The sequence below is a fragment of the Oryzias latipes genome, chromosome 8 (genome assembly GCF_053564925.1).
Source record: "Oryzias latipes strain Hd-rR chromosome 8, Olatipes_Hd-rR_3.1".
Classification (NCBI taxonomy): Eukaryota; Metazoa; Chordata; class Actinopteri; order Beloniformes; family Adrianichthyidae; genus Oryzias; species Oryzias latipes.
This window is the reverse complement of record NC_136244.1, coordinates 25,839,218-25,866,288: the sequence shown is the minus strand read 5'-3', so window position 1 is coordinate 25,866,288 and position 27,071 is coordinate 25,839,218. Positions and strand designations below refer to the sequence as shown.

Sequence of the window (27,071 nt, the reverse complement as noted above, 5' to 3'; positions counted from 1 at the left end):
ATTACATTTTTTTTCTCATGGATTTTTTGTATGGATGTGTTTTCATATTTGAAAGGGTTTGTAATGGTGCCTGTCAGTCTCCTCCCCCTCCCCCTCCTGCTCTGCTCCTGACTCCACCAGCTGGGACCAATTCACCTCATCACTGCTTCTGCTCTTAAGGAGCTCCAGACCCATTAGCCAACGCCAGTTCGTTGCCCTTTATGGATTCCAGTCTCCAAGTGTCCCCAGTGTGGATGTCAGTCCGAGTCCTCCTACAGTCCGGTGGAAACCTCAAGCTCTGCCAAGCTGCGCTCCTACCTCCAGCCACGCCACAAGCCCCTGTTCTCTCCAGCTGCCCTCCAAGCCACACCAACTTTCCTGGAAGGAAAAAATAAATCTCATTACTTACCTTTCACCTCCGTGTCCTCATTCTGGGTTTCAGCGTCTGGGTCTGTCAATCCTTCAAGTCATGACAGGGTTCTGGTTAAGCCCTTTGAGATGCAGCATAACTTGTTATAAAGAGCAACATAAATCTGTTTCTTCCACTGCTGGTCAGTTTTCCTCTGCTTTTAACCAGCTCACTGCTCCCTCCTCTGCTGCTGATACTTTGGAGCTCATTTCCTGGTTTCATTCCTCCTGCAGTAACATCCTAGAATCTGTGGCTCCTCTGAAGATACTAAAGCCTTGTTCTAAACCTGACCCTTGGTCCAATGAGAGAACCCGGGCAGCTCAGAGGGCCTCTAGAAAAGTGGAACGTCACTGGAAGAAGGACAAATTACAGATCTCACTACAAATCCTGAAGAACAGTTGGAAACTTTACCAGGACACTGTAAAACAGGCTTAGAAAGAGTACCCGGCCAAAATTATTATGTTTAATCAGCACAACCCACGGGTGGTTTTTAAAATGATAGATTCTGTTCTTAATGTTCACAGGCAGAGTCTCTAGAAGCTTCACCTGACCTGTGCAATGTGTTTTTAGAATTTTTTAATAATACAGTTTCGAACATAAGGGCTGGCATTATTCTCCCTTCTTCTGACCCTTCGACTTATGTTTGTTGCTCAGCCATTTTCAGAGAATTTGAGCCAGTGTCTCTACAATTCTTAAATGAGTTGGTCAGTCAAAGCAAACCATCAGGTTCTCCCCTAGATTCGATCCCTCCCAAGCTTTTCAAGGAGGTTTTCCCAAGCAGTGCACAGATAGTCCTTTCTATCATCAAAAGCAGTCTGGCTGCTGGTGTTGTCCCTCCGGTTTTAAACATGCAACAGTCTAGCCTCTACTTAAAAAACCCAGCCTGGACAGTACTGTGTTGGCTAATTTCAGACCCATCTCCAAGATGCCCTACATCTCTAAACTCCTGGAGAAAGTGGTCTACTCACAGTTAGAGGACTAAGCCAACATCAAGTTCTTGAGGTCTTCCAGTCTGATTTTAGGCCCTTGCACAGTACGGAATCGGCATTACTAAGAGTCAGCAACGACATTCTACTGGCTAATGATGCTGGAGATGATGTCGTCCTGGTTCTGCTGGATCGAACAGTAGCATTTGACACAGTAGACCATAGTATTCTAATATTTAGGCTCCAGAACTCTGTGGGGATCTGTGGTACAGCACTGGACTGGTTTGAGAAAGAACCGTGTGTTAACTTGAGTGGTTCTGAATCTACCACTACTCACGTTTCTTATGGGGTTCCATAAGGGTCGGTTCGAGGGCCACTTTTGTTCTCTCTGTATCTGTTACCCTTAGGGTCAATCTTGAGGAAGCACGGCATTTCTTTTCATTTGTACGCAGATGACAGCCAGATCTATCTGCTGTTAAAAAAAGGTGATTCTTCCATGAAGCAGCTCCTGGACATTGAGGACTGGTTGGCCCTAAGCTTTTTGAGTTTTAATGAAAATAATACAGAAGTTTCAGTTTTTGGACCAAATGATTTTAGTAAACCGTCCCAAGTTGATTTGGGTCCCTTGACTAACTGTTTAAGAAAGAGCAACTGTAATTGTTCATGAGAACTACAACTCAGTGACAGAGGATAACGACATCGCCCTTCTGCAGCTCTCCTCACTGTAGTTCTGGGTCTTCAGAGTCTGCAGGGATCTAACCCCAACAGTGTGTCTCGAACAGTAACAAGACTAATCCTTCATGAGAACTACAACTCAAACGATAACAACATCGCCTTCCTACAGCTCTCCTCACCAGTAGACTTCAACAACTATATCACTCCAGTCTGTCTGGCTGCCACCAACAGCCCCTTTTACAGCGGCGTCAACACCTGGGTCACCGGCTGGGGCAACATTAGAATGGGAAGGTCAGTTATTCACTGAAAAACATGTTGATTCACTATTACTAAGGCACATTTTATTAAAGTCATATTTATAGACCTTCATGGTGGTTAGGACATCATAGCGAGGAGCTCCTGGTTTGATTTTTGACTCTGTGTGGAGTTCCCATGTGTGCTTTCTAGTCACATGATCTGCCAAAGACTCAAAGCTCTGTACCACAACAACTACATGACAAAACAATATTTTGCTAAACAAATCAGATTTCTTTATTTACTTATTATTAACAAAAAGGTAGAATTGAGGAAAAACCTGGAGTTCAATAAGTTTCACCCAAAGTGTGAAAGAACCCACTCACTGTCATAAGCACACCCTGGATCTTGTTCTAACCCATGGGATAGAGATCAGCCAGCTGAGTGTCCTTCCTCTTAACCCCATCATTTCTGATCACTTTATGATTACCTTTCAGCTTACACTGGAACATCCTTCTGCCCCAGTGAATAAGAAACAGCTTAGAAGAACCTTAACTGACCGTTCTGTGTCTGAGTTTAAACACACAGTTCAGCCAGTACTTACTGATATTCTGAGAAAATACTCTGAGTCCAGCTCCCATAGTATCAGTCCTAGTATAAATGACCACTTTGTTAATGATGCCTTACAAGCCCTCAGGAGTACACTCGATGTTGTTGCCCCCTTGAAACCTAAGTTCGTCAGACAAAACCGAGTAGCACCGTGGTTTAACGCTGAAACTCGTTCTCTTAAACAAGAAACCCGTAAGTTGGAAAGAGAATGGCGCCGCTCCGGTTCAGACCAGTCACTGGATATCTGGAAACATAGCCTATTAAATTATAAAAAAGCTCTGCGTAGAGCTAGAAGCCAGTACTATTCAACCTTAATATCAGAGAATGGAAACAATCCAAGATTTCTTTTTAGCACTATTGCTAAATTAACTCGCAGTCAGAGCTCAGTAGAACCACATGTTCCTGTTTCTCTCAGCTCTGATGATTTTCTTACATTTTTCGATAGTAAAATCTCAAATATTAGACATAAGTTAAATCAAGTTATTCCTACTATCAGCCCAGAACAGGCTGAAGCGGTAGAAATGGAGGCATCCATAGAAACCTCTATAACATTGGACTGCTTCACTGCTGTGGATCAAGCGGAAATAACATCAATTATTACGTCCTCCAAATCCTCAACGTGTCTGTTAGACCCAATTCCCACTAGACTTTTTAAAGAAACTCTTCCCCTAATTAATGATTCCATATTAACAATGATAAATGCCTCTCTGGAAACGGGTTATGTGCCACAGTCTTTTAAATATGCAGTTGTTAAACCTCTTCTGAAAAAGCCCAGTTTGGATCCTAGCATCTTGGCCAACTATAGACCGATATCAAACCTGCCCTTTATTTCTAAAATCCTAGAAAGAGTTGTAGTTAAGCAGCTTTACTGCCACCTACAGGACAACAGCCACTTTGAAGACTTTCAGTCGGGGTTTAGACCTCACCACAGTACGGAAACTGCACTAGTTAGAGTCTCTAATGACTTGTTATTGGCCTCAGAAAAGGGACTACTTTCTATTCTGGTCCTGTTGGACCTCAGTGCAGCCTTTGACACTATCGACCACAGTATTTTACTCCATAGATTAGAGCAGGACATAGGGATCAGAGGATCTGCTCTCCAGTGGTTTAAATCCTATCTGTCCGATAGGTATCAGTTCGTTAATTTAAATGGCCATTCCTCTCAGTGCACTCGAGTCAACTATGGAGTCCCACAGGGCTCAGTCTTGGGACCGATCCTGTTTACACTTTATATGTTACCCCTAGGAAACATAATCAGGAAACACAGCATTAATTTTCATTGTTATGCCGACGATACGCAGTTGTATTTATCCATAAAGCCTGACCAGAATGACCAGATAGAGAAACTGAACGCCTGCATCAGTGACATCAAGACCTGGATGACAATTAATTACCTCCTCTTGAACCCAGAAAAAACTGAGGTCATTATACTTGGTCCTAAAAACCTCAGAGATACTCTGTCTGCTCAGATAGTCTCCCTGGATGGCATAAGTATAGCCCCCAATTCCACAGTTAGAAACCTTGGGGTTTTACTTGACCAGGATTTATCATTTAAGGCGTACATATCTCAGGCGTGTAGAACTGCCTTTTTTCACCTGCGGAATATTGCTATGATCAGAAATATACTTTCTAAGAGTGATGCTGAAAAACTCATCCATGCATTTGTTACGTCGAGGCTGGATTACTGTAACTCCTTGTTAGCAGCGTGTCCTAAGAGTTCCTTAAGAAGTCTCCAGCTTGTTCAGAACGCAGCAGCTAGATTATTAGCTGGAACTAGCAGAAGAGATCACATCACTCCTGTGTTAGTTTCGCTCCATTGGCTCCCAGTTGATTATAGAATCAAGTTCAAGATCCTCCTGTTAACCTATAAGGCCTTACATGGAATGGCCCCGTCCTATATTAAGGACCTCATAGTCCCTTACCATCCAATGAGAATACTTCGCTCGCAAAATGCAGGACTGCTTGTGGTTCCTAGAATTAGTAAAAGTACGGTTGGAGGTAGAGCGTTTAGCCACCAAGCCCCTGTTTTATGGAATAAACTCCCAGCTCATGTAAGAGAGGCCGACTCAGTTTCTACATTCAAAGTTAGACTGAAAACATTCCTCTTTGGACAGGCTTAATGTCAGACTAGTTAGTATTCAGAGATTATTTAACTTAATGTTAATTTGTTTAAATTAAACTTAATAATAACTATTTCTTTTAAAAGGCTGCTAGAAGTTGAAGCTGGGGTAACTATGGTGCACTGGGGTTCTGTCCTCTTTTCTTTTCTACTTCTACCCTTCCTCTCCTCTATTCTTGATAATCATTTATCATTTAGTTCTCCATGCCTCTGTCTGGTACAGTGCGATTCATGTATTGTCCCTCTTTTCCTCTCCCCTCCTGGGGAGTGGGAGTGCTTCCAGACTCCAGTTGTTTCATCCGTGCTCCAGTTCCTGACCGTTTACCTCGCCTTTGCTCCCGCTCCTACACCTGGCTGTGGATCCTGCCTCTGGCTCATCTCTGGCTCGTCTCTGCTCTGTACCTGACCGAGTACCTCGTCTCTGCTCCCGCTCCTACACCTGGCTGTGGTTCCTGTCTCCAGCTCGACTCGCGCCTTTGGCTGTCCCCACAACCACAGCTGGATGAAGCTCGTCTGCTGGACTTTTATATATATATATATATGTAGTTGTAGATTTAGATAAGTTAATTCTTCTCTAAGAGTTCTGGTAAATCGCCTGTCCATCCTGGGGGAGGATCCCTCCTTCATGTGGGCACCCCTGAGGTTTCTTTGTTTTTTCCGGAATCCGTTTTTTTTTGGGAGTTTTTCCTTACCGCGAAGGGGGGTCTAAGGGCAGGGATGCCAGTATAGCTTAGTCAGTTTGTTAGTTCATTTTAGTATTTTTCTATTGAACTCTTTGTATTCGTGATCCTTTTGAGTTCATGTTTTACTTCGAAGCCCATCGAGACGACTGTTGTTGTGATTTTGGGCTATACAAATAAAATTGAATTGAGAGTTTTTATGAATGTGAAAAGTATAAAGCTTTATTAGTGGTTCAAAAAGATGACTAAAGCCTAAAGGCTAGACGCGGGTGGTGGTTAAGGGTGAGTCCATGACAAAGCAATGCTCCAGGTGGAGGATGGGATGGAGGAGGGCAGACTTACCATCCAAAATGCAGATATTATAAGTATATATGTGACTGTGATTGGTCAGGAAGGAAATACAGGCGGTTTAGCAGCTGGTTCAGAGTGCAGGAATAATTCATGGGTGGCGTGAAGAGGGGATGATGCAACAACTCAGCGTACCTGGAAGAGACGTAGATTTTCCTTTTTGAAACTGTACAATAGCTTCACCACAAACAAACTGGGGCGTGCCAAAGTCTGACAGATCAGGAGACTGCTTTTATTGTCTGCTGGTTTCTGGCCAAACAAACTTTAAAAATGTCACACTGCCGGTTGGGGATTCTTTTAGAAAGGGGAAGAGACTCATTTCTCCAGAACAGTGTCTTTCAGCCTTTTTTGAGCCAAAGCAAACTTTACCCTTGACAAAAATCCTGCGGCACACCAGCATCCAAAAATTAAAAAAGGAGAAACTCTATAGTCTGTATTGATGTATGGTCCCTCCGCAATGTTTTTTTTCTAAAAGATGTAATAAAAGTTAAGTTAGTTTTCAGTAATAATTTTCAACTAAATTATTTGACATTTTACCCTGGTAGTTGTTTTTTACCTCCAGTTTATTAACATAGAACATGTTGTTCTCTGCCTGCTGCCGCGTGGCGTTGGGGGGTTCAGGCTGCCGCGGCTGCTGCGGCGGGGGTCTTGGTGTGGGGATGGCTGGGAACTCTCCCTCCTTCTTTTCACATTCCATCATCCATTTTAGAAGAACACAAACACTCACCTGAGCACAGGTGTTAGCTCACATTTGCACAAATATTTTGCGTGATTGAACGAAATATTTCACACTAGTTGGTTTGAAGGCATAAGTATGCGTGTGTGAACACTATCTGTTTTGTGTACATGTTGACATGTGGACATTTTTGCAGCTAGCAGGTGTGTTTGTAACATTTGAGTGTGTGTGTGGACGGGCCCCGCCCCTTTGAAATTTTATTACATCTGAACCTTACCGTAATGATAAACATCCAGTAACTTGTTGCTTTATGCTGCTTCATGGTTTTACCCCCCCCCCCCCCCCCCTTCTATGATCACCCTCCTATCCCCTCTCTCTAACATCTCTCTTTCTTTTCTTCCCTCCTTTCCTTTTCCGTCCGGTCCAACACAAAGGATTTTCAAATATGATAAAAATGAATAAAGATTGGCCTCGATTACAATAGGGGTTTATTCAGACATACCTCTGGTTTGTCAGAAGATTCCTAACCGCTGTTGTTAAAGTAAAATATGTCCAACAAAAGAGGCCTTCAGCTCTCATCTGTAAAGTAATGGGGAAGTAGATGACATGCAACGTGTGCAGTGGATATGTACATTTTGATAAAGTTTTGCCCATATGTCTAATGGAAACACAGCTAGTTCACTTTGATGACATCACTAAGCAAGCTTTCCTCTGTTTATGGTCTGTTTGCTCAGGGTGACTCTGGAGGTCCGCTCATGTGTAAGCTGGATGGGTATTGGTTCCAGACGGTTGTGCTGTCATCTGTGAGCAGCACATCAAGGACAAAGCAAGCTACACCCAGGGTTTTTGAAAAAGTGTCCAACTTTCAGGACTTCCTTTTGCGCACACTGGAGACATTTTTGAGTCCACCCTCCACCAATACAGCTAGCACCAACACCACCAACACATCATCTACAAACTCCACCAACACCACTTTTAATTAAAAATCAAGTGGGGCTGTTTGTTGAGGTGCTGAATCAGACAGTCTGGGATATATCAGTAAAAACCATATTACTTTGACCCTTCCTCTTCCATCAAACCCCCAGGCTTACACCCAATGGACCAGTTGACGTGTTTTCTTTGACAGGACATTTAAGTCTGTGACCTGTTTGGTTCAAGTTTTAACTCTGAAGGACAGTTGTTTTGTTTATAAAACGTGGTCAAAGGACCCAAAAGCTAGAATGTTGCTTATTTTCTAAGGGTGCGCTGTGATTCTTTTTTTTTTTTCAAACCTGTGCTGTGTCCCAGTACAAGTTATGAATTGATTTAATCCGTCCTATCATAGAATTAATTTATTTCCTACGGAAGGACTCAGAATGTTGGCAAACACGTCTATCATCTAAAAAACCTCCTGTTTTAGGATCTGTGCATGATTAAACGGACATTTTAAATGAAAAAAAACTTCTTTAGTTATAATTAATTTAAATCACATTTCGCTCAGCTAAATGGACTGAAATTGTTTTGAACGATAAAGAAACAGAAATATGTGAGAAAACTCTTGATTGACAGTGAACATTTCTGCTAATTCTGCTGCTGTAATGGCAGCACTTTCCATCTGACAGCAGTCTGTTCAGACTGGAATCAGTCAATTCTTTTTCATTACATCACTCTGATGCACTAAACTGTAGATTTTTGGGTTAAAACAAACTTTTTCCCCCCAGCAGACTGATGGAGCTGGCAGTTTATCTGGATCTGTTTCTGCTTCCAAGGAAACTCCAACATTAATCAACTGTGTTTCTCTGTCATAGAATCATGTAGACCTATATGAGGACTTTGCATGTTCTCCCATAAACATGTCCCATTTACCACTAGATCGTCCTGTTGACCAATAGAGAAGCAGTGTCTGCATTTTGCAGCTGAAACAGCAGAAAACGTCTCTACTTTGTCCGTTTCCAGTGACTTTAGCTGCCATTATTTCCATGTATTAAAAAATGAACCAACAAGTCTGCTGACGTCTTTGACAGCATTTGTGCACATCTCCTGTGAGGACAGATTACAGGTGTTCTTTCAGGACTTTTCTTTGTTTCAGATAAGACGCCTTTTAAGCTTCAGTGTATGGTGACAGCGAGGACCTCTGTACAGTCTGCTCTCAGTACAAAACCCTGGAAATGGCACGGCTCCTTTCACGATGAATCACATGGAAAAAATGCTGTGAGAGTAGTTTGTTTTAGTTGTTGAAGCATTAAGTGCATAAGGTTCATAGTCTTAAAAAAAGGGGATCATTTCATGCTATTTATTAATATTTTTTACACTTAAACTTTTGAAATAAAAGTTAACATTTTACAAAACTGTATTTTTATGTCATTCATTAAAAAAATGAATGAATTAATGAATTTATTTTTATGGTCTCACATGATTTTTTATTATTAAAGACTATCCAGAATTCACACACATGATCCCCACAGGACTGTTTTTGAGCTGCACAATGTGTTATTTATAATAACTGCTTAAAATTACAACATCTATTGAATCTTTTGTTTTTGAGCGACCTACACGTCATCACCAGTAATCCTTTAATAAAGTAATAGATTACAGTAATTATTGCTGTGAATAATTGAAAGAGTGCACACATAGCAAGTTTAATCTGAGTTCAGGTTCAGCAGGTTTTTCTGTCATTGTTGGTTATTGTAGTGGTTTTCTGGTTCTGCTTTTCTCCACAGCCATGATGCATGTGTCTCCTCTTGTCATTGTAAGCAAAGTGAGAACATTTAAACCTGATTTAAATGAATAGAGTTTTTTATTTTAGTGTAGGCCTTGTTTCTTTTGTCTGTGTTTCTATATTTTCAATGTTAATCAAGCTTTTTTTGACTAAACTGCAGCAGTAAAAGAAAACGTATGGTATGGCATGATAGATTCCATTTTCATTACATTTATTAAGGTGGCCATCCGTGCTTCTTCCTCTACACGACCCCCTATGAACCAGGACAACTCTAAAACCTGTAAAACCCAAAGGTCCACTCCCTATAAGACATTTCCTGGATCAGGTGTCATCAGTCAATCCTAACAAGGAATCACATGATCCAGGTTAGTAATAATCCATTTTATTTAAAGCGCCTTTCATGAAACCCGAGGACACTTTACAAAACAAAGGTTATAAATAAATATAAAAGACAAAATCAAAGGTGAATCAGGATGGGAAGGCAGAAATAAACAGATGAGTTTTGAGTTTTAATGTGAAAGTTGGAAGAGAGTCTATGTTATGGAGGTCAGGAGGGAGAGAATTCCAGAGTTTGGGAACCAAGCAGCTGAAGGCTCGGCATCCCATGGAGACGAGGCGGGCCGGAGGAACAGAGAGCTGAACAGAGGAGGAAGACCGAAGAGAGCGAGAGGGGATTTTGATATGGAGGAGGTCGGAGAGATAAGGAGGGGTTATGGAGGGCCTTAAAGGTGAACAGGAGGAGTTTGAATTGGATTCTGGAGGTTATGGGGAGCCAGTGCAACTGGTGGGAAGCAGGGTGAAATGACTGAAGGAGGGGGTTCTGGAGATGATGCGGGCAGCTGAGTTCTGGACCAGTTGGAGCTTACTGAGGGTTTTTTGAGGGAGACAAAAGAGAAGGGAATTACAGTAGCCTAAACGGGAAGTGACCAGACTGTGGACCAGGATAGAAGCAGAGGGGACAGTGAGGGAGGGGCGTAGACGATTGATGTTACGTAAAATGAAATGGGCAGACCGAGTAATGTTATTGATGTGGGACTGAAAAGATAGGGAGCTATCTAGGATGACACCCAGACTCTTCACCTGAGGGGAGGGGGAGACCGAAGACGAATCGATGGAAAGAATAAGACTTGTGGCTTTGGAGAAGGTGGATTTGGAACCGACGAGAAGTAGCTCGGTATTATCACTATTGAGTTTAAGAAGGTTTAAGGTGAACCAGTTTTGGATTTCAGATACGAGTAGTTTTAAAAAGGTACTCATAGCTTGAGAGCAAACAGGAAGCCCAGCTTATATCATAAACTTACAAACATCTGTTCTGCTCTGAACCAATGTTTTTCAACCGGTGTGCCGCGGCATAGTGTGCCGTGGGAGATGGTCAGGTGTATGGTGGTCAAACGTCATCAGTCTGACCAATCAGAAGTGGTCCTTACTTCCTTGTTCCGATTCTGCTCATAACATCTCTCAGTTCCAACAAAATTAAACAGCTAAACCTCTATTTTGTAGCTCGTCTTGTGTAGCTTTCTGCAGGATCCGATGTCAGACCGTGGAACAAGTGAACAAAACTCAGAGAAGCGAGTCTGCCATCTGTGGCAGTTGGCACTACATCTCCCATGACGCATTGTGTTAAAGTGATAGCGTCTCTGCGTAAAATGAGTTTTCCCTGTTAAAAGCAGTTTTGAATCCACAACGAACACACATCAAACAGTTTTTCAATCTTCTTGATGACATCAAAGGTCAACAGTTTAGTTCTCCTTCAAGGTTTGTGTTTCTTAACAGCCAAACATCCCAGAAATTGGTCCAAGTAATCTTTCTTACTAAAACACTTTTCTAATAACGTCTGGATTGTTTTAGATGTTAAACTTAAGAAGTAACTGGAGCTGCATTTCCAGAAGAAAATGCAGGGTTGAATGCTTTATTGCTAAATGAAAGTTGAATTTGCTGAAGAACTGGCTGAACTATTGAAAATTTGAAGAACATCAAATGGCTGCCAAACCGTCACCATCCCATAATAATTTCCAAACGTAGTCTCTAGCTAAAAGTATGTTGATGTTACAATAGTTGAAAGAAACAAAGGTTTTCGAGGATTCCCCATGTATTTTAATGTAGCAAAAATCCTGGAATATCTTAAAAAGTTCCATGACCAAAAGTCATAGCTGGAATAAAGAGCTGAACATTTCAATAGTAGAATGGTTAAAATAGGTGGAAAATTGAATGAGTTTAAAATCACCTCACATTTTGGCATAAAATGGCTGCCAAACCATATGTTAAAGTCCAAAGCCCTGTGAGCATTTCAATGTTTGAACAGTGTCTCTAGCTAAAAGTATGTTAAAGTTATATTAGTTGAAAGAAACAAAGGTTTTCAAGATGTGCCCAATGGAGCAAAAATCCTGGAAATCCTGGAATATCTTAAAAAATTCAAGGGTTTGAAGGACCAAAAGTCCTAGCTGGAATACGCTAAAAGAGCTGAACATTTTAATAGTTGAATGCTTAAAATAGGTGAAAAACTGTAGAAGAACCTTGAATAAAGAAACAAAGACAAACAGGAAAACAATGGCTTGAAAGAAACAAAGGTTTTCAATGGGTTGAATGCTTTACGGCATTCAACCCATTGTTTGCATTCAACCCAATGCTTTACAGCATTCAACCAATAACAACACTTAAGACCCAGGATTAAGGTGAAGTGGCAAACAGACACAATTAAACTTGAAAACACATTTTAGACACATTTAAATTGATATTTTTTTTGTGTAAAATTTATCATACATATTTTGATCATATTGTTCAAAAATTACAGTTTCCTTTGCACCAATGTAACAAAATAAATAAATCACCATTTAGAAAGATTTTTTTTGGTTTTTGTGAGGTTACATAAAAGTGCATATTAATAAACTGGAGGAAAAAACAACTACCGGGTGAAATTTCAAATAATTTAGTTGAAAATTATTACTGAAAACTAATTTACATTTATTTCAACTTTTAGAAAAAACAGTAGCAACTTCCAGCTTTTTCTGCCACAATTATCACAAAAATGCATGTGAGATTGCAGAAGGACCGTACATCAATACAGAGTTTCTCCTTTTTATAATTTTTGGATGCTGGTAGGCCGCATGATTTTTGTCAAGGAGAAAGTCTGCCTTGGCTCAAAAAAGGTTAAAAAAACTGAACTAAACTCGTGTTTTCATTGTTTCCTTCCTGTTATTGTTCACAAAAGCAATTCTAATGTATCCATCATACCAGTTTTCTAATCTAATATAACCTTTGTGTGTGTGTGTGTGCGTGGGGGGGGGGGGGGGGTCCCACAACCCAAACAGTTCTTCATAAATATGAGATGAGATGCAAGGAAATGTCGCTTTAGTTAAACTGGTAACAAACCACAGAAAAATAGACAAATCAAAGGATTCAGTTTTGCACAATTTCACATAAAATTAGTTAAAAAGTGCCTTTGTCCCCTAAACTTTTAATAAAAGTTTAGAAAAAGACAAAACTGTAAAAATGCAAGAATGTTAAACGGGAGTCCTGTATGAAATATGTCAGGGGTGACTCATTATTAGGTTGACGTAAGGAGGACCAGTCTGACAGGTAACAGGTGTTAAAGATGCTTTCTGGGTGTGTCTAAAATATGGGGAAACATTCAGTGTATATAAAGTTCTCACAAAGACCAGATAGTTATTCGACTAAAAACAGCAGACATGGCTCTGAAGCTGATCTTTGTGGTGGCTCTGCAGACTCTCTTCATAAAAGGTAAGAAGATTATCACCAAACCGCAGTCAGAGCTCACTTTATTACCTAAAATAGGAATATCCATTGATGTTGACGTACATAAATAAAACTAAAACTCAATCACTTGAATATAGAATAAAGATATCTAGTAGAAGCCAAATCTGAGATGATTTAATTAGGGCTTCAATCAGAAATGGAGAAAAATGCTTTGAAGGATAATATTTTCTATCTGACACTTTTGTCTGGATGTTGATTAATCTGGACTTCAAATCTTAAAAAGAACATTTTTAGTCCAGATGAATCAACTTCAAGACAGCGTCACCTGGTTGAATTAAAACTTTTACCAACATCTGAAACCCATGAGTATTAGAGAAATGACTTCACTCTCAGGTCCCAATTTCAGAAGTCCGCTCACATTAAGAGAGCAAATTTGCACATGTGCTAAATTGCTGTTTTGGGGGAGATCAGCACAAACTGATAGTGGAATTAGTCTACAATCAATCAAAAGGAGCATTAAAAAAGGATCAGTGCGCTACGGAAGGTGTGTAAAGACCGGTATGGACAATGTAATCAGTTTTTGAAGATATATTTATAACATCTTTTACGCACAGGAGATGCGCTGCTTCTGTGACGCTCAGGCCATCGCAGCGCACTCTGTAGCCTATCAGCCTGTTTCTGCGCTGATGTGGGCAAACACGCCCTTCACTGAAGGTCAAAGACGGGGCAAAGGTGGTGGTAAGGGATCTCCATGCGAGCTGCTCCGACTCGCAGAGGTCGGGTCGCTGCAGAGTGCACTACTGCCTGAGCGTCACAGAAAGATGCGCATGTCTTGTGCGTAAAAGATATTAAAATATTTTCAAATTAAATTGCCCAGAAGCCTCCCGGTCTTTACACACTTCTGCCGCAAACTGATCTTTATTTGATGCTGCCTCTGACTCTGGACAAATTCCACAATCAGTCTGTGCTGATGACCCTTAAAAAAAGCAATCTAGCGCGCACAACTTTGCGCTCTTATAAATGAGTTCTACAAGTTTTTTACTTTCAAAGGGGCAGAATAGTAAAGGCCGTGTCACACTGCCTTTACGGAAAAAGAAACAAATGGCATTCTAGTGCAAAATATGAAATATATTAAAATGAGATAAAAGCCGTTTCGTTCTCCACAACACATCACAGTTTTTTTCAGTCTGTCCTTTTTGTTCCTGGAGCCATAAATAAAAAGGCCTGAGTGTTCATAGTCTAAAATCAAAATAACTTGTTTTCCTGAGTTAAAGACATGTTCATGGCGAGCCTTAGTTTAATTATCTAGAAGTAAAATACGGCAGGTGACGAATAAGAATCACATACAGTGGGCGGAGCGCACTGACCGCCTTCTGGCACCATGCCAAAGGCGGAGAAAGGGGGGTGGGTGTGGCAGGCCCAGATGCGACTCTGGGACGCGCCAGGCCCTTCTCGTGGATCTCCCCAACTGCCACTATGTACAGTTTGCACATTTTGCACAGATGAAAACTGGTCAGACGTGAATATTTTTGAAAAAGTGAGAAAAGTTGTGGTCTTTATGTGAAATTTCCACGGATGTACCATGAATGAACCACATTAAAACCACAGAAGTACGAATAAACCACAACACATAAACCCGCACTTCATTGAATTTTTCACTTCACATTCAGATCACTGAACAGAAATCACGTCAGCACCATGGTCAGCTCCATCAATGCTTTGTATTCATTGAACAGTCAGATGGATTCCTCTGGTCAGAACCAGTTCTAAGTCTATCAAATAAAATCAGATGAAGCTGACAGGAAAGCAAACAAGAAAACAGAACAGAACTGAAAAACACAAAGCAATGTGAGCCGAATAAACTGTAAAATATTTTATACACAATTCAACATATTTTGATGTACATTCCTGACAGCAGTTATTAGATTAGAGTTTTTTATGAAACCAACTGTTGTTTCCAAATGCTTATAATCCTCCTGAAAAATTTAACTTTTTCTCCTGACATGATGTTGGTGTTTATTAGTACAAAAAATGACTTTCTTGTTGTTTTTTTTTAAGCTGATCAATTTCATGTCTGTCTTTCCTGAGTTCTGATTTTTATCATGATAATTATTTATTCTGTTCTAATGGATGTTTACATCGATTTCACTAAAGAACTTGTATAAATCAGAATTTACTGATAAATACATTGAAATTAACCACCACATCTTAACTGTAGGAGAAAAAAAATGTTTTATTGAGAGAAACTGGCATTTGATAAAATAATGTGTCTTGATTTTGAACATTTAAAAACTGTATATAATCTAAGGGTTTTAGTTTTTTTTAGATGTGTACATTTCAGCTTCCATAACATATCAAAATTGTTTTAAAAGTTACTAATAGGCTGAGCTTGAAAGCAAAGTATTGGTTCCAAAAAGGATCAAATTATCAAACCAAAGTGATAAAGTTTCCAATTTAACCTGTTTTTCTTTTGCTTTTATTTTCAGAGTCGGTATCGCAGCTTTCTGGTAAGTTTCTGAGCAGAAAAGCTAACTTTGTTTTTAACAGAGAGGCCAGGGAGAAAACCCAAGAGCAGGAAGGAAAGGCACAGATCCAGTTTCAAAACAAACAAGGCTTTAATGCCAAAGCACAAAAGAAACCTGGAGCATATGAAGATGCTCCGACACAGAGTCTAGAACAGCCACAGTAGACATGAACATAATTAACATAGTGAGAACACCTGTGACTCTCACAGGAGACCCCAGGAAGGGGAAGGGCCTCCAGGAGAGATCACAGCTGGAAAAGTCAGGCCTTTTCATGACATGTCTATAATCAAACTATTTATCTGACACAGTCGGAAATACAGAGAGGAACATACATAAAACAGTTAAAGAAATATCAGAAATATGATATGATTCCAACCTTAAATGCTTTATAAAGGCGGTCTTTCCAAATTTTTATCAGTGTAGTTTTTGTTTTAGGTAGCTAATTCATTTAATCTTTCCTTGAGCATTCTGCATTTTAAAGAAAACATGTAAACACTTGATAAAGAAACGAAAGTATAAAGAAATTAAATGACATTTATTCTCTTGAGAGTAACTTTTAACAGTTAAAAAGCAAATTAAACACAAAAACCTCCCTTTAGGAGAAAAAAAAATCTTCCTATAATGTGTGAGAGATTTATGAAATCCAGCAGTTTCTAAATCCACAAAAAACAACCAGAACTTTTCTTTGCAGTTTGTGGTCTGGCAAATCTGAACTCCAGGATTGTTGGAGGACAAAATGCTCTTCCAGGGAGCTGGCCTTGGCAGGTCAGTCTGCAGTCATCTTACCACTTCTGTGGAGGATCCCTCATCAACAACCAGTGGGTGCTGACGGCAGCTCACTGCTTTCCAAGGTAATCCACAATGGTAGAACTGATCAGTCATCATCAGAATTTGATCTGATTATTGGACATAAAGACCAAAACTTTTCTCACTTTTTGCACATATGTTCACATATGACCAATTTTCTTCCATGAAACATGTGCAAAGTGAACTTAACAAACACATATTACTTTAAAGCTAACCAGCTTAGAATCCTATTGATTTTGTTTGTAATTTAATGAAAGAAAGAGTTGAGAACAATGTCTCCAATCAAACCTCCCAAAACGTTTCTGTTTTCTTTCTCAGTCGCAGTGCATCTGGTGTGAACGCAGTTCTGGGTCTTCAGAGTCTGCAGGGATCCAACCCCAACAGAGTGTCTCGAACAATAAAAACTGTAATCGTTCATCCGAACTACAACTCAGGGACACAGAATAACGACATCGCCCTCCTGCAGCTCTCCTCACCAGTAACCTTCAACAACTACATCACTCCAGTCTGTCTGCCTTCCACCGGCAGCACCTTCTACAGTGGTGTCAAAACCTGGGTCACCGGCTGGGGCGACATTGGAAATGGAGGTCAGTTAGTCATTGAAAGGAAAAGTCAGCTGGTTTCAGGCTTTAGAAACTGTATGTGTAATTCTATAGACCTTGAATCTAAATGATCTTGACAAAGTTATTTGAATCTGATGGGGACAGACAGTGATCTGTGACTGCAGCTGTTTTGGAGATTTCACCAACAATTAAAAGCTTTTCTTTCATGGACTACAGATGTTGTCAATTGATCAATCTTTTTCTTCTCTTAGTCTCCCTTCCTGCCCCAGAAACCCTTCAGGAAATTCAAATACCGATTGTGGGAAACAGACGGTGTAAGTGCAGCTATGGAGCCAGCTCAATCACTGACAACATGATGTGTGCCGGGTTACTGGCAGGAGGCAAAGACTCTTGTCAGGTGAGTCCCCTTTATTTCCTCTTTTCCAGATATTTCTCTGAATTCTTCCTTAAATTAAAATGTTTTTCATCTTGAAGGGAGACTCTGGAGGTCCGCTGGTGATTAAGCAGAACAACCGATGGATCCAAGCAGGAGTTGTGAGTTTTGGAAATGGTTGTGCTGAACCTGATTTCCCAGGAGTCTACACCAGAGTGTCCCGGTACCAGACCTGGATCAATACCCAAATCACCACCAATAAGCCGGGCTTTATCGCCGTCACCTCCACTGGAACTGACAGTGACCTCAGTGTGTCGTGTCCAAGAGTGCTGCCAGTTGCTTAATGGTTTTTAGTTCAGTTCATATTTTCTGCAAGTTGGGCTTTCTTTAGGTTTGTTTTTAAATTTAGGTTTAATTAAAGGATAGAGAAACAACAATTTTTATGTGTTTGTTATGTAGAGAGACATAAATCACAATGAAATGAAATGACAGTTGTATTCAAGGTTGGGAAAAATAAATCAATGAAAACTGTCTGGGGTGTCTTTTATTTTAGAAGTAGCAAGACTTTTCAACTGGTTTGATTGACTCTTTAGGGTTAAGTAATATTTTTTTAGAGGTCCAATGGTCTTTGTGTTTACTCAGACACATGATCTCGTCTTGTGTATCAGGACATCAAGTAGATTTGTTTGTATTTTTTACTGCAGGGACAGATAGAAAAAAAGAATATGACATGGCTTATGATGATAAAGGAGCTTTGAGTATTTCACCACAAAGCCAAAAAAACCAAAAATAAACTAAACAAAACCAAATACGGCAGTATTTGGTTTTGTGTGTAGTTTGTGTGTATGTCTATGTGTGCTGGAAAGGGTGTGGCCTCCGATTGGACCCAACCTGATGGAGGCAGCCTTTAAAACCACCACATGGACTTCCAGTCTGTAAGAAGGAGCATTGTGGAAGAGGGGACGGAATAGTCGTTATGTGGAGAGAAAGATACAAGACGCTATTACGGTGGGGGAAAACGGGTCATATGATTGGGGATTCAATGTTTCAGTGACTGAAACAAAATGCATGGTTTTTACTAGGAAATGTGAAACTGTTTTGAACTCAAAATTATATGGAGAAGTAATGGAGAAAGTGCATAGTTTTAGGTATCTGTGAGTTATATCTGATACAAATTTGAGATGGAGAGAGAATATTGATAGTACAGTAGGGAGATGTAAGAAAGTCATAAATATAATGAGATGCTTGAAAGGCACTGGGTGGGGAGCTAGTGCACAGGCTTTAAAACAAACATATGTTACAATCACAGTCACAGTTACAGGTCAGTCACAGACCTGTAACATAAGATAGGGGTCATCCAAAATCAGGCGTTGAGAATATGTACTGGGGCTATGAGGTCAACTCCTGCTGTGTCATTACAAGTTGAAATGGGGGATCTACCATTGAATCTCCGAATTAAATTACTGCTGCTTAATTATTGGGTGAAAATAAAGGGTTGTGTAGATGTAGAACACATGGTTAGGAGAGCTATTGCTCCTTGTTGGGAAAGTGGTAGTGGGACAAATGAAAATGTTGCTTGGAAAGTAGCTAGATTAGCGAGAGAAACAAACATTCATGGTAAAACCCTAGTTAAGACGTTTTTGTACCCGGCCACTCCTTTCTGGGTTTTTCCAACCTTACAAGTGGATTTGTATCTCCACAGGAAGATGGAGGGTAGCAAAGGGAATAGAAAATGGGATGAAATAACAGCAGACAGGTTAGACACAGTCCATGCTTCATAGATACAGATGGATCTAAAGACCCAGACACAATGAGAACTGGTTTTTCTTTCTGTATCCCTTCATTGGGGAAATATGTCGGAATTAAGACGTCAAAGGATCTTTCAGTTTTTGCAGTTGAAATGTTGGCAATATCATATAGTTTAAACTGGTTAGAATAGAATAGAATTGGAGATGGTAGAAATTGTTCACACTCATTATCAGCTTTGATGTCTCTGAAGTCTTATTCTTCTGATCAGATATATTGTATTAAATGTATGAGAGTTTGTTCAGGTTGGAAACATTGAAAATAAGCATCAGATTTATGTGGGTACCAGCACATAGGGGGTTGGAGGGAAATGAAATTGTTGATTTTCTGGCAAAAAGGGCGTTGAAACGGGGTATAGAGATGGATATTCCTTTTGGTAGAATGGAAATTAGGGTGATTATTAGGAGGCATTTTGTGGAAGAATGGCAGAAACAATGGAAAAGGGAGAAGAAAGGTCGACATTTATTTAGTATTCAAGACAAAGTAGGGAGAGGTATGAATGTCAGAGTAAACACCAGAGATCACGGAATAATATCACGGTTGAGGATGGGACACACTGGTTTAAATAATACATTGCATCTGATAGGGAAACACCCAACTGGTTTGTGTGAGTGCGCAAAGGGGAAGAGTCGGTGGAGCACGTTCTATGTCATTGTGAACTGTATGGGGAAGAAAGACGCCAGCTGAGTTTGAAGAAGCTTTTGGGAGGGGAGGAGAATTTAAATCGTGATTATAGGTTTTTTGAGCAGGACCAGGTTATTGAGGGGAAATTAGAAGTTGTTTTTTTATTTTTATTTATTTATTGGTTAGGTAGTCCCCACTCTGACCCACACTCCAACAGAGTAGGTGACGGTAATGCACCTTCACATTGGTGCCTCCCGCCAATAAAACCACAAGAAGAAGAAGCAGAAGAAGCAGTCTGTTAGCCTTGCAGCAACAAGTCTCCACTGCATCTTGGCCTTTTTCTCCATTCTGTTTTGGACTTAATCACCTGTTTAGTTGTGTTGTACTTTATTGTTGTGTTTTAGTATTTTGTAGTTTTTGTGGTTTTGTGCCCACTCTGTTTAGTCTTTTGGTTTGTAGTTAAGTTAAGTAAAGCTGTCGGGGTGAACTGCCATTTTCTTTAGTACATGTTTTCTCCTGTTTTTGTTAGTCCAGGGAAGTTAGTGTTTTGTCATTGATTTCCCTTTTCTTTCATTTACAGGTACGATTACATGTTTCAGTTAGGGGGGTTTTGTTTGTTATCTTGGCTTTGGAGAGGAGAGTCCGTTGGATAGTCGCACCTCAGATCCAGGAACAACAGTGCGGTTTCCGTCCTGGTCGTGGAACAGTGGACCAGCTCTACACCCTATCTAGGGTGCTGGAGGGATTGTGGGAGTTCGCTTACTCAGTCCATATTTGTTTTGTGGATTTGGAGAAGGCGTTCGACCGCGTCCCCCGTGGTGTCCTGTGGAGGGTGCTCTGGGAGTATGGGGTCTGGGGAGCCTTACCGAGGGCTGTCCGGTCACTGTATGACCGGAGTAAGAGTTTGGTTCACATAGCTGGCAGTAAGTCAGACCTGTTCCCGGTCCAGTCATTTGGACTCCGGCAGGGCTGCCCTTTATCACCGGTTCTGTTCATAATTTTTATGGACAGATTTTCTAGGGGCAGCTAGGGGCCAGAGCGGATCTGGTTTGGGGACCACAGGATTTCCTCTCTGCTTTTAGCAGATGATGTTGTCCTGTTGGCTTCATCGAACCAGGACCTCAAGCGTGCATTGGGGCGGTTTGCGGCTGAGTGTGAAGCGGCTGGGATAAGGGTCAGCACCGTTAAGTCTGAAGTCATGGTCCTTGACCGGAGAAAAGTAGTTTGCCATCAGGTGGAGTGTCCCGGTTTCGGATAAGCGGAGGAAGATGGATGGATGGATGGATCTTGGCCTTGGTTCACCCTGAAGCCTTTTTGCTTCACCTTTAGTTAATGTTGATTGCTTATTAATTTGCAAATAAATTTGTTATATTTTGAATGGAGACATTTTTTTGGTGTTTGTGTTACAGTCAATTTAGTAGCCAAAACAATTTACTTTTATGCTATGCCCCTCGAGGTACCCCTAGATGCAAAGGGTGCGTAACATAGTTGTGGGCTCATCCGGGATATGTTAACCATTCGTGATTTGTTATTTGATTTTTGTGGGTTTTCATTGTGCTTGGAGACTTTGGTTGACAGTTTGGTTTCTTTTAGGCCACAATATTGGCATTTAAAGTCAGTGACCTGTTGGGTTTTCAAGACCAAGAGCAGCTTGAGAAGAGCAGTTGTCTGAGCAGGATTGCTCCAACCCTCGGGCAGACCTTGGCTGGAGACATCAGTTGGAGGTGGTGTAGGCGACGGTGTAGGAGTTAAAGCTGCTGCAGGTGTTGTCAATGCCACTAACCCAGATTTGGCGGAGGCAGGTGCGCACGTTCCTGCAGCCGTAGCCAGTGCAAGGGCAGACCCAATTGCATTGCTCCAGACTGGGGTTGCCACAGAGGATGTCCACTGCTCATCACATGTGAGTAAACACAGCGCTCTTGTTTAAGTCACTGATTCTGCAGAATTTTTGACATCACTTAAGTGCATTGTGGCCTGTGTGGCCTGGCCTAAACATTTGAAGTTGGTGCTTTCAGCACACTACCAAGTTTTTGTAAGTGGAAGAAAACTGTTAACCAAACCTTGTGTTGAATTCTGTTCGGTGCAACACATTCGTTTGTGTAGTTAATTTTGGTTAGTTTGTTTTGTTTAACTAGACTTTGGTGACTGGACTAGTCTTTGGTGACTAGTCTTGACGGTCGTGTGCCTCGAGGGGTACGCCTCCAGAAGTGGATGGGTGTGTGTCTCGAGAGGACCAGACCTGAGTTTGTGTGATGCATCTTGTGTGGTACATTTTTTATGGCATCTTGAATTTGTGTGGTGTGCTCTGTGAGAGCAACCGCTTCGTATATGTGCTCCACTTAGGATAAATGCTTCTTGAGGAAGAAGTTTTATTTTGGGGTAGGGGGTGTCACGGCTGTGGCCGTATTTGGTTTTGCTTAGTTCTGTTTTGTGTTTTGTTTATTTATTTGTATCAGAGTCGGACTTCTGTGGTTTTTGTGAATCTTTTTGTTTGTATGTCCATGTGTGATTATTTTCAGGTGTGCTGGAAAGGGTGTGGCCTCCCATTGGACCCAACCTGATGGAGGCAGCCTTTAAAAGCAACACATGGACCTCCAGTCTTTGAGAAGGGAGCCTTGCAGCAACATTCTCCACTGCAGCTTGGCCTTTTTCTCCATTCTGTTTTGGACTTCACCACCATTTGAGTTGTGTTGCACTTTAGTGTTGTGTTTTAGTATTTTGCAGTTTTTGTGGTTTTGTGCCCACTCTATTTAGTCTTTTGGTTTGTAGTTATGTTAAGTAAAGCTGTAGGGGTCACCTGCCATTTTCTTTAGTACACGTTTTTGTTAGTCCAGGGAGGTTAGTGTTTTGTCTTTGATTTCCCTTTTCTTTCATTTACAGGTACGGTTACATGGTTCAGTTGGGGGGGGGTCTTTTGTTATTTTGGCCTTGGTTCACCCTGAAGACTTTTTGCTTCACTTTTAGTTAGTGTTGATTGTTGTTTATTAATTTGTAAATGAATTTGTTATATTTTGTATGGAGACATTTGTTTGGTGTTTGTTACAGTCAATTTAGTAGCCAGAACAATTTACTTTTATCTTATGCCCCTCGAGGTACCCCTAGATGCAAATCGGGGGTAACATAAATTCACACACGTATTTGGGATTATTCAAACACCTGTTGATCCTTAACTCCTGCTATCTTCACATCCTGAAATCAGAGTTTCTTTCTACATTCTCTTGAATATATCTCGGTTCGTCCGGCTGCTACCTCCCCCCTCCCTGCTCCTTCATTGGAACCAGCTGGCCTTCATCATCTCATCACCTGGCAGCCCTTCTTAAGGAGATCCATCCCAGCATACTACGCCAGTCCGTTATACTCTCTTCGGTGCTTACGTCTGGCCTCTAGTCAAGCAACCTTGCTCTAGTAAATCCAAGCCTTGTACTTACTCTTTGTCTCGTGCCTTCAGGTAATCTCTCCACTGGTCACGCTGGTTCCTCGCCTCGTTCCTGTCTCGCCGTCCTCGGCGTCTCCACTCACGCCAAGCTGTTCTCGCCGTCCTCGGCGCTCCACCTCATCTCAGGCTGTCTACGCCGTCCTCGGCGCTCCTCTTCGTCCACGACTCTCATCCTCTCGCTGATTAAACCTCCTGATTACATCTCGTCTCCTGAGTGTTTTCCGGGTTCCAGCATCTGGGTCTCCCTAGTAGTCCGATCATGACAGAATATTTGGACATTTGAACATAGTTTGAGCTCATTACTGAACCCGTTCCAAAGTTTAGTGCCACAGATGGAAACTTTTCTTTGTGGTTCTTATCAGTTTGATCTCGAAATTCCTACATCTCCTCAGTTTGTTCCTCCTTCATTTTCTAAGAACTGTTTCTGGAGATGAATGGTAACGATTTCCCACTGGCTCTGTATAGAAGTTGGTGTAAAAATCAACAAGGTCATACAGTTTTAAAAGTCTGGATAGATCAAATAAATTGTTTGATCAAGATTTAATGGCTTTATGTACAATTCTGACGGCTTTTAGAAGTAAAAAGAGAGGATGTAGTGAACTCTTAGAATTATTCCCCCAAATTTCTACACAGGAGGTGAAATGTGGAAATGTCAAGGAGCAGTACAATACATATTAAATGTCATATTCTATGTTTATATTAATTTTATGATTTAAATAATTTTCAATACTTTCAATTGAGACATTATTTATTTCAATTAAGAGCTCTCTATTGGCTGCATGGTGGCACAGCGGTTAGCGCTCTTGTCTCACAGCAAGAAGGCCCCTGGTTTGAGTCGCGGCTGGGGGTCCTTTCTGGGTGGAGTTTGCATGTTCTCCCAGTGCATGCGTGGTTTAATTGGTCACTTCAGATTGTCCATAGGTGTGCATGGGTGTGTGATTGTGACTGGCACTGGCACAGACTGGCGACCTGTCCAGGGTGTCCCCTGCCTTCGCCCATAAGTGGCCGGGATGGGCTCCGGCAGCCCCGTGACCCCGAAAGGGATAAAACAGAAGAAGATGAATGAATGAATGAATGAATAAGTTTCTTAATTGTTGTTGTAGTTACCTAAAAACATCACTTTGGTTTTATCTAGGTTCAAAGATAACTTGTTGTAATCTATTCTTGATTTTATATTGTTTCACTCTTTGTTCACCACAATGATATGTTCCCTATGATTGTCTGTAGAATAAAATATATTTGTGTCATCGGTAAATAATTTTAAAACATTGAATATATCATTTATGTAATTCAATAAACAGTTAACAAAGTTAATTAATACATTTTTTAAGCTTGTAAGCAGTTTATTAATATGGACTATGAAGACAATGGTCTGACTTTAGATGTTAACAAATCTTATTAACACTTTTAGGTATTTGCAAAACCATTTAAAATGCTAATAAATATCTTAGTAACATTTTACACATTAATACTGCCTATGTATTTGTTAAGTTAGTTAATAAAGTTTATTACCTCTAAGGTTTGTGTGAGACATATATATTGCTAATAAATGTCTTACTAAACCATAAACAACAATAATACTTCCTATTTTGTTGATAACGGTTATTAATAAATCTTGTTAAGCTTATTAACACTGACAAATTTGTTATGTATCTATAATGCCAATAAATGTATCATTAGAATCTTAAAAACATCCTAATAATAATGCTTGTAAATGTGTTAACTAAGTAATTTAATTAACCTTCTTAGACTTATTGTACTAATAAATTTCTTACTAACACCCTAAATTTTTTTATTATAATGCTTGTTAATGTGTTAACAAAGCTTGTTAAGGAATGTTAATATAAAGTGTTACCAATGAATGTAAGTAGTTCATTTTGAAACCCATACAGGCGTTTCCTGGTTGACTACATATTTGTTAACATGTAAAAATCGAGTGGGGCTGTTTGTTGGGGTGCTGAATCAGACATTCTGGGGTATATCTGCAAAAACTTTGACCCTTCGTCTTCCATCAAGTTATTCAGTTATTCAGGCTTACACTCAATGAACCAGTCGACATGTTTGATTTGACAGAATAAGGAAGTCTGTGACCCGTTTGGTTCAGTTGTTTTGTTTGTCAAATGTGGTCAAAGGACCCAAATGCTAGAATGTTGCACATCCTCTGGGGGGCGCTGTGATTCTTTTTATCTTCTTCAAACCTGTGCTGTGTCACAGTACAAATTATGAATTGATTTAATCCGTCCTATTTTAGAATTAACTTGTTTCCTATGGAAGGACTCAGAATGTTGGCAAACATGTCTATCCTCTAAAAAAAACTCCTTTTTAGGAGCCCTGCATGATTAAACAGACATTTTAAATGAAAAAAAAAATTTTTAGTAATGAAATTACTTTTATAAGTGCAAAGTGCAATTTAAATCACAACTGTTTTCTGATGGTAATTATAAAATGTATGGACTAAAATTATTATTATCTTTGATTACATCTTTTGTTTAGCAAGATTTACTGACTTTGTTTTTTTTTCTTTAGTAAATATTACAACTGATGCAAATATTTATAGGAGATAGAACATTGTGATGATCTATTTTAAAATAATGGTAAAGACGTATGTTTTTTCATTTTGTTTTAAAACATTTCTGATGTAGTTATATGCTTAAGTTTAATCATTTGCTTAAACATTTGCTTGGTAATACTCTGCCTTGTTTTGTCATAGCTAATCTTAATAAATATGGATGTATAAAACTCAAAAATAAAATTATGAATTTCTGCATCCATGAACAACACTCCACTGTTCTTCAATGCTCCATCTTCCTTTAACATGGCTGCTTGGCCATCAATGTCTGAATGGATGGCTCGCCATCAAGCTTTATTCTGTCTTCAAGAGAATCAAAGGGTACATGAAAAACCTTGACCTGTCACTTAAGTGTGCGTTTCGAACACGTCAATGACTTGTATTCTACTGAGTTTGTTGTACAATTCTTGCCATCAATAATTTTACCTTTGCAAAGATTGTGGGCGGGCTCATTAAAGAATGGTTGAGTTTTTTTTTATTTTTTGTCCAATTTATTTATTTACTTTTTTAAAAGGAGGGGGCTGCCCTGGGGGGGGGGGGGGGGGTACGTGTCCCTTATGTCAGGGCATGATTTATGGGGTTGGACCTCCTGTCCCTCAGGGGTGGCACCGGGCCCCTTCTGTGCTGAATATCTCTACGCGCTGGCCTCTGTCTGCAGCACACACCCACACCACCATACATCGGTGGGGTCGGGGAGGAGCCTTCGCCTGGTCTTCACCTGCCTGGTCCTCTCAGGGCGGCCTGGCTTGTGGGGATCCTGCTGGCTGTAGTAGATTACATTAGATTTGATGACTTTGTTAATCCTACGAAGGTGGAAATTCATTTATCTAGGGCAGCAACAACGACATTCAGAAATAATATATATAATATAATATCAAAAAAGTACATCAAAAACAACATTCATATTAAATAAATGAATATTAAATAAATACAGCTGCTTAAGTGTAAAAAACATGTGATCCACTGAGACTCTCCAGGGTTTAGAGAGAATGCTCATTAAGGCCTCCTATAGCACAGCCAGCTCATTCCTCACAGTCCCAGCGGCCGGCTCTACTACGCTCCGCTTCCTCACCACATCCTCTCCCCTCTTCAGTGGCGGTTATTGATATGGGCGATGTGGGCGGTCGCCCAGGGCGGCACTTCATAGGGGGCGGCATTTGCCGTGCCCGATGCGTGCGTTACGCACATATTGTGCTGTGGTACGATAAATGTCTACGATATTCAAAGAGGAAGCTTGTAGCTTTTAATTTGAAATTACTACAGCTGCTGACACTTCACACTTTTATTTTCATACATCAGAC

General features: G+C 40.5%; 1 protein-coding gene across 1 annotated transcript; it reads left to right on the top strand.

Annotated features, from left to right (window-relative positions):
• Positions 1 to 13,020: 13,020 nt before the first annotated feature.
• LOC144994339 (serine protease 27-like) lies at positions 13,021 to 17,866 on the top strand. The gene is made up of 6 exons (XM_078951913.1): positions 13,021 to 13,091; positions 15,554 to 15,574; positions 16,284 to 16,443; positions 16,718 to 16,986; positions 17,214 to 17,359; positions 17,437 to 17,866. The coding sequence occupies exons 1-6, from the start codon at positions 13,040 to 13,042 to the stop codon at positions 17,677 to 17,679; spliced, it is 891 nt and encodes a 296-aa protein (XP_078808039.1). The 5' UTR covers positions 13,021 to 13,039; the 3' UTR covers positions 17,680 to 17,866.
• The last annotated feature ends 9,205 nt before the right edge of the window (positions 17,867 to 27,071 follow it).

Coding starts and splice junctions, on each gene's coding strand:
- LOC144994339 (XM_078951913.1), top strand. CDS start 13,040: ATGGCTCTGAAGCTGATCTTTGTGGTGGCTCTGCAGACTCTCTTCATA. Junction 15,575..16,283: donor GTCGGTATCGCAGCTTTCTG/GTAAGTTTCTGA, acceptor TTTTCTTTGCAG/TTTGTGGTCTGGCAAATCTG. Junction 16,444..16,717: donor GCAGCTCACTGCTTTCCAAG/GTAATCCACAAT, acceptor TTTCTTTCTCAG/TCGCAGTGCATCTGGTGTGA.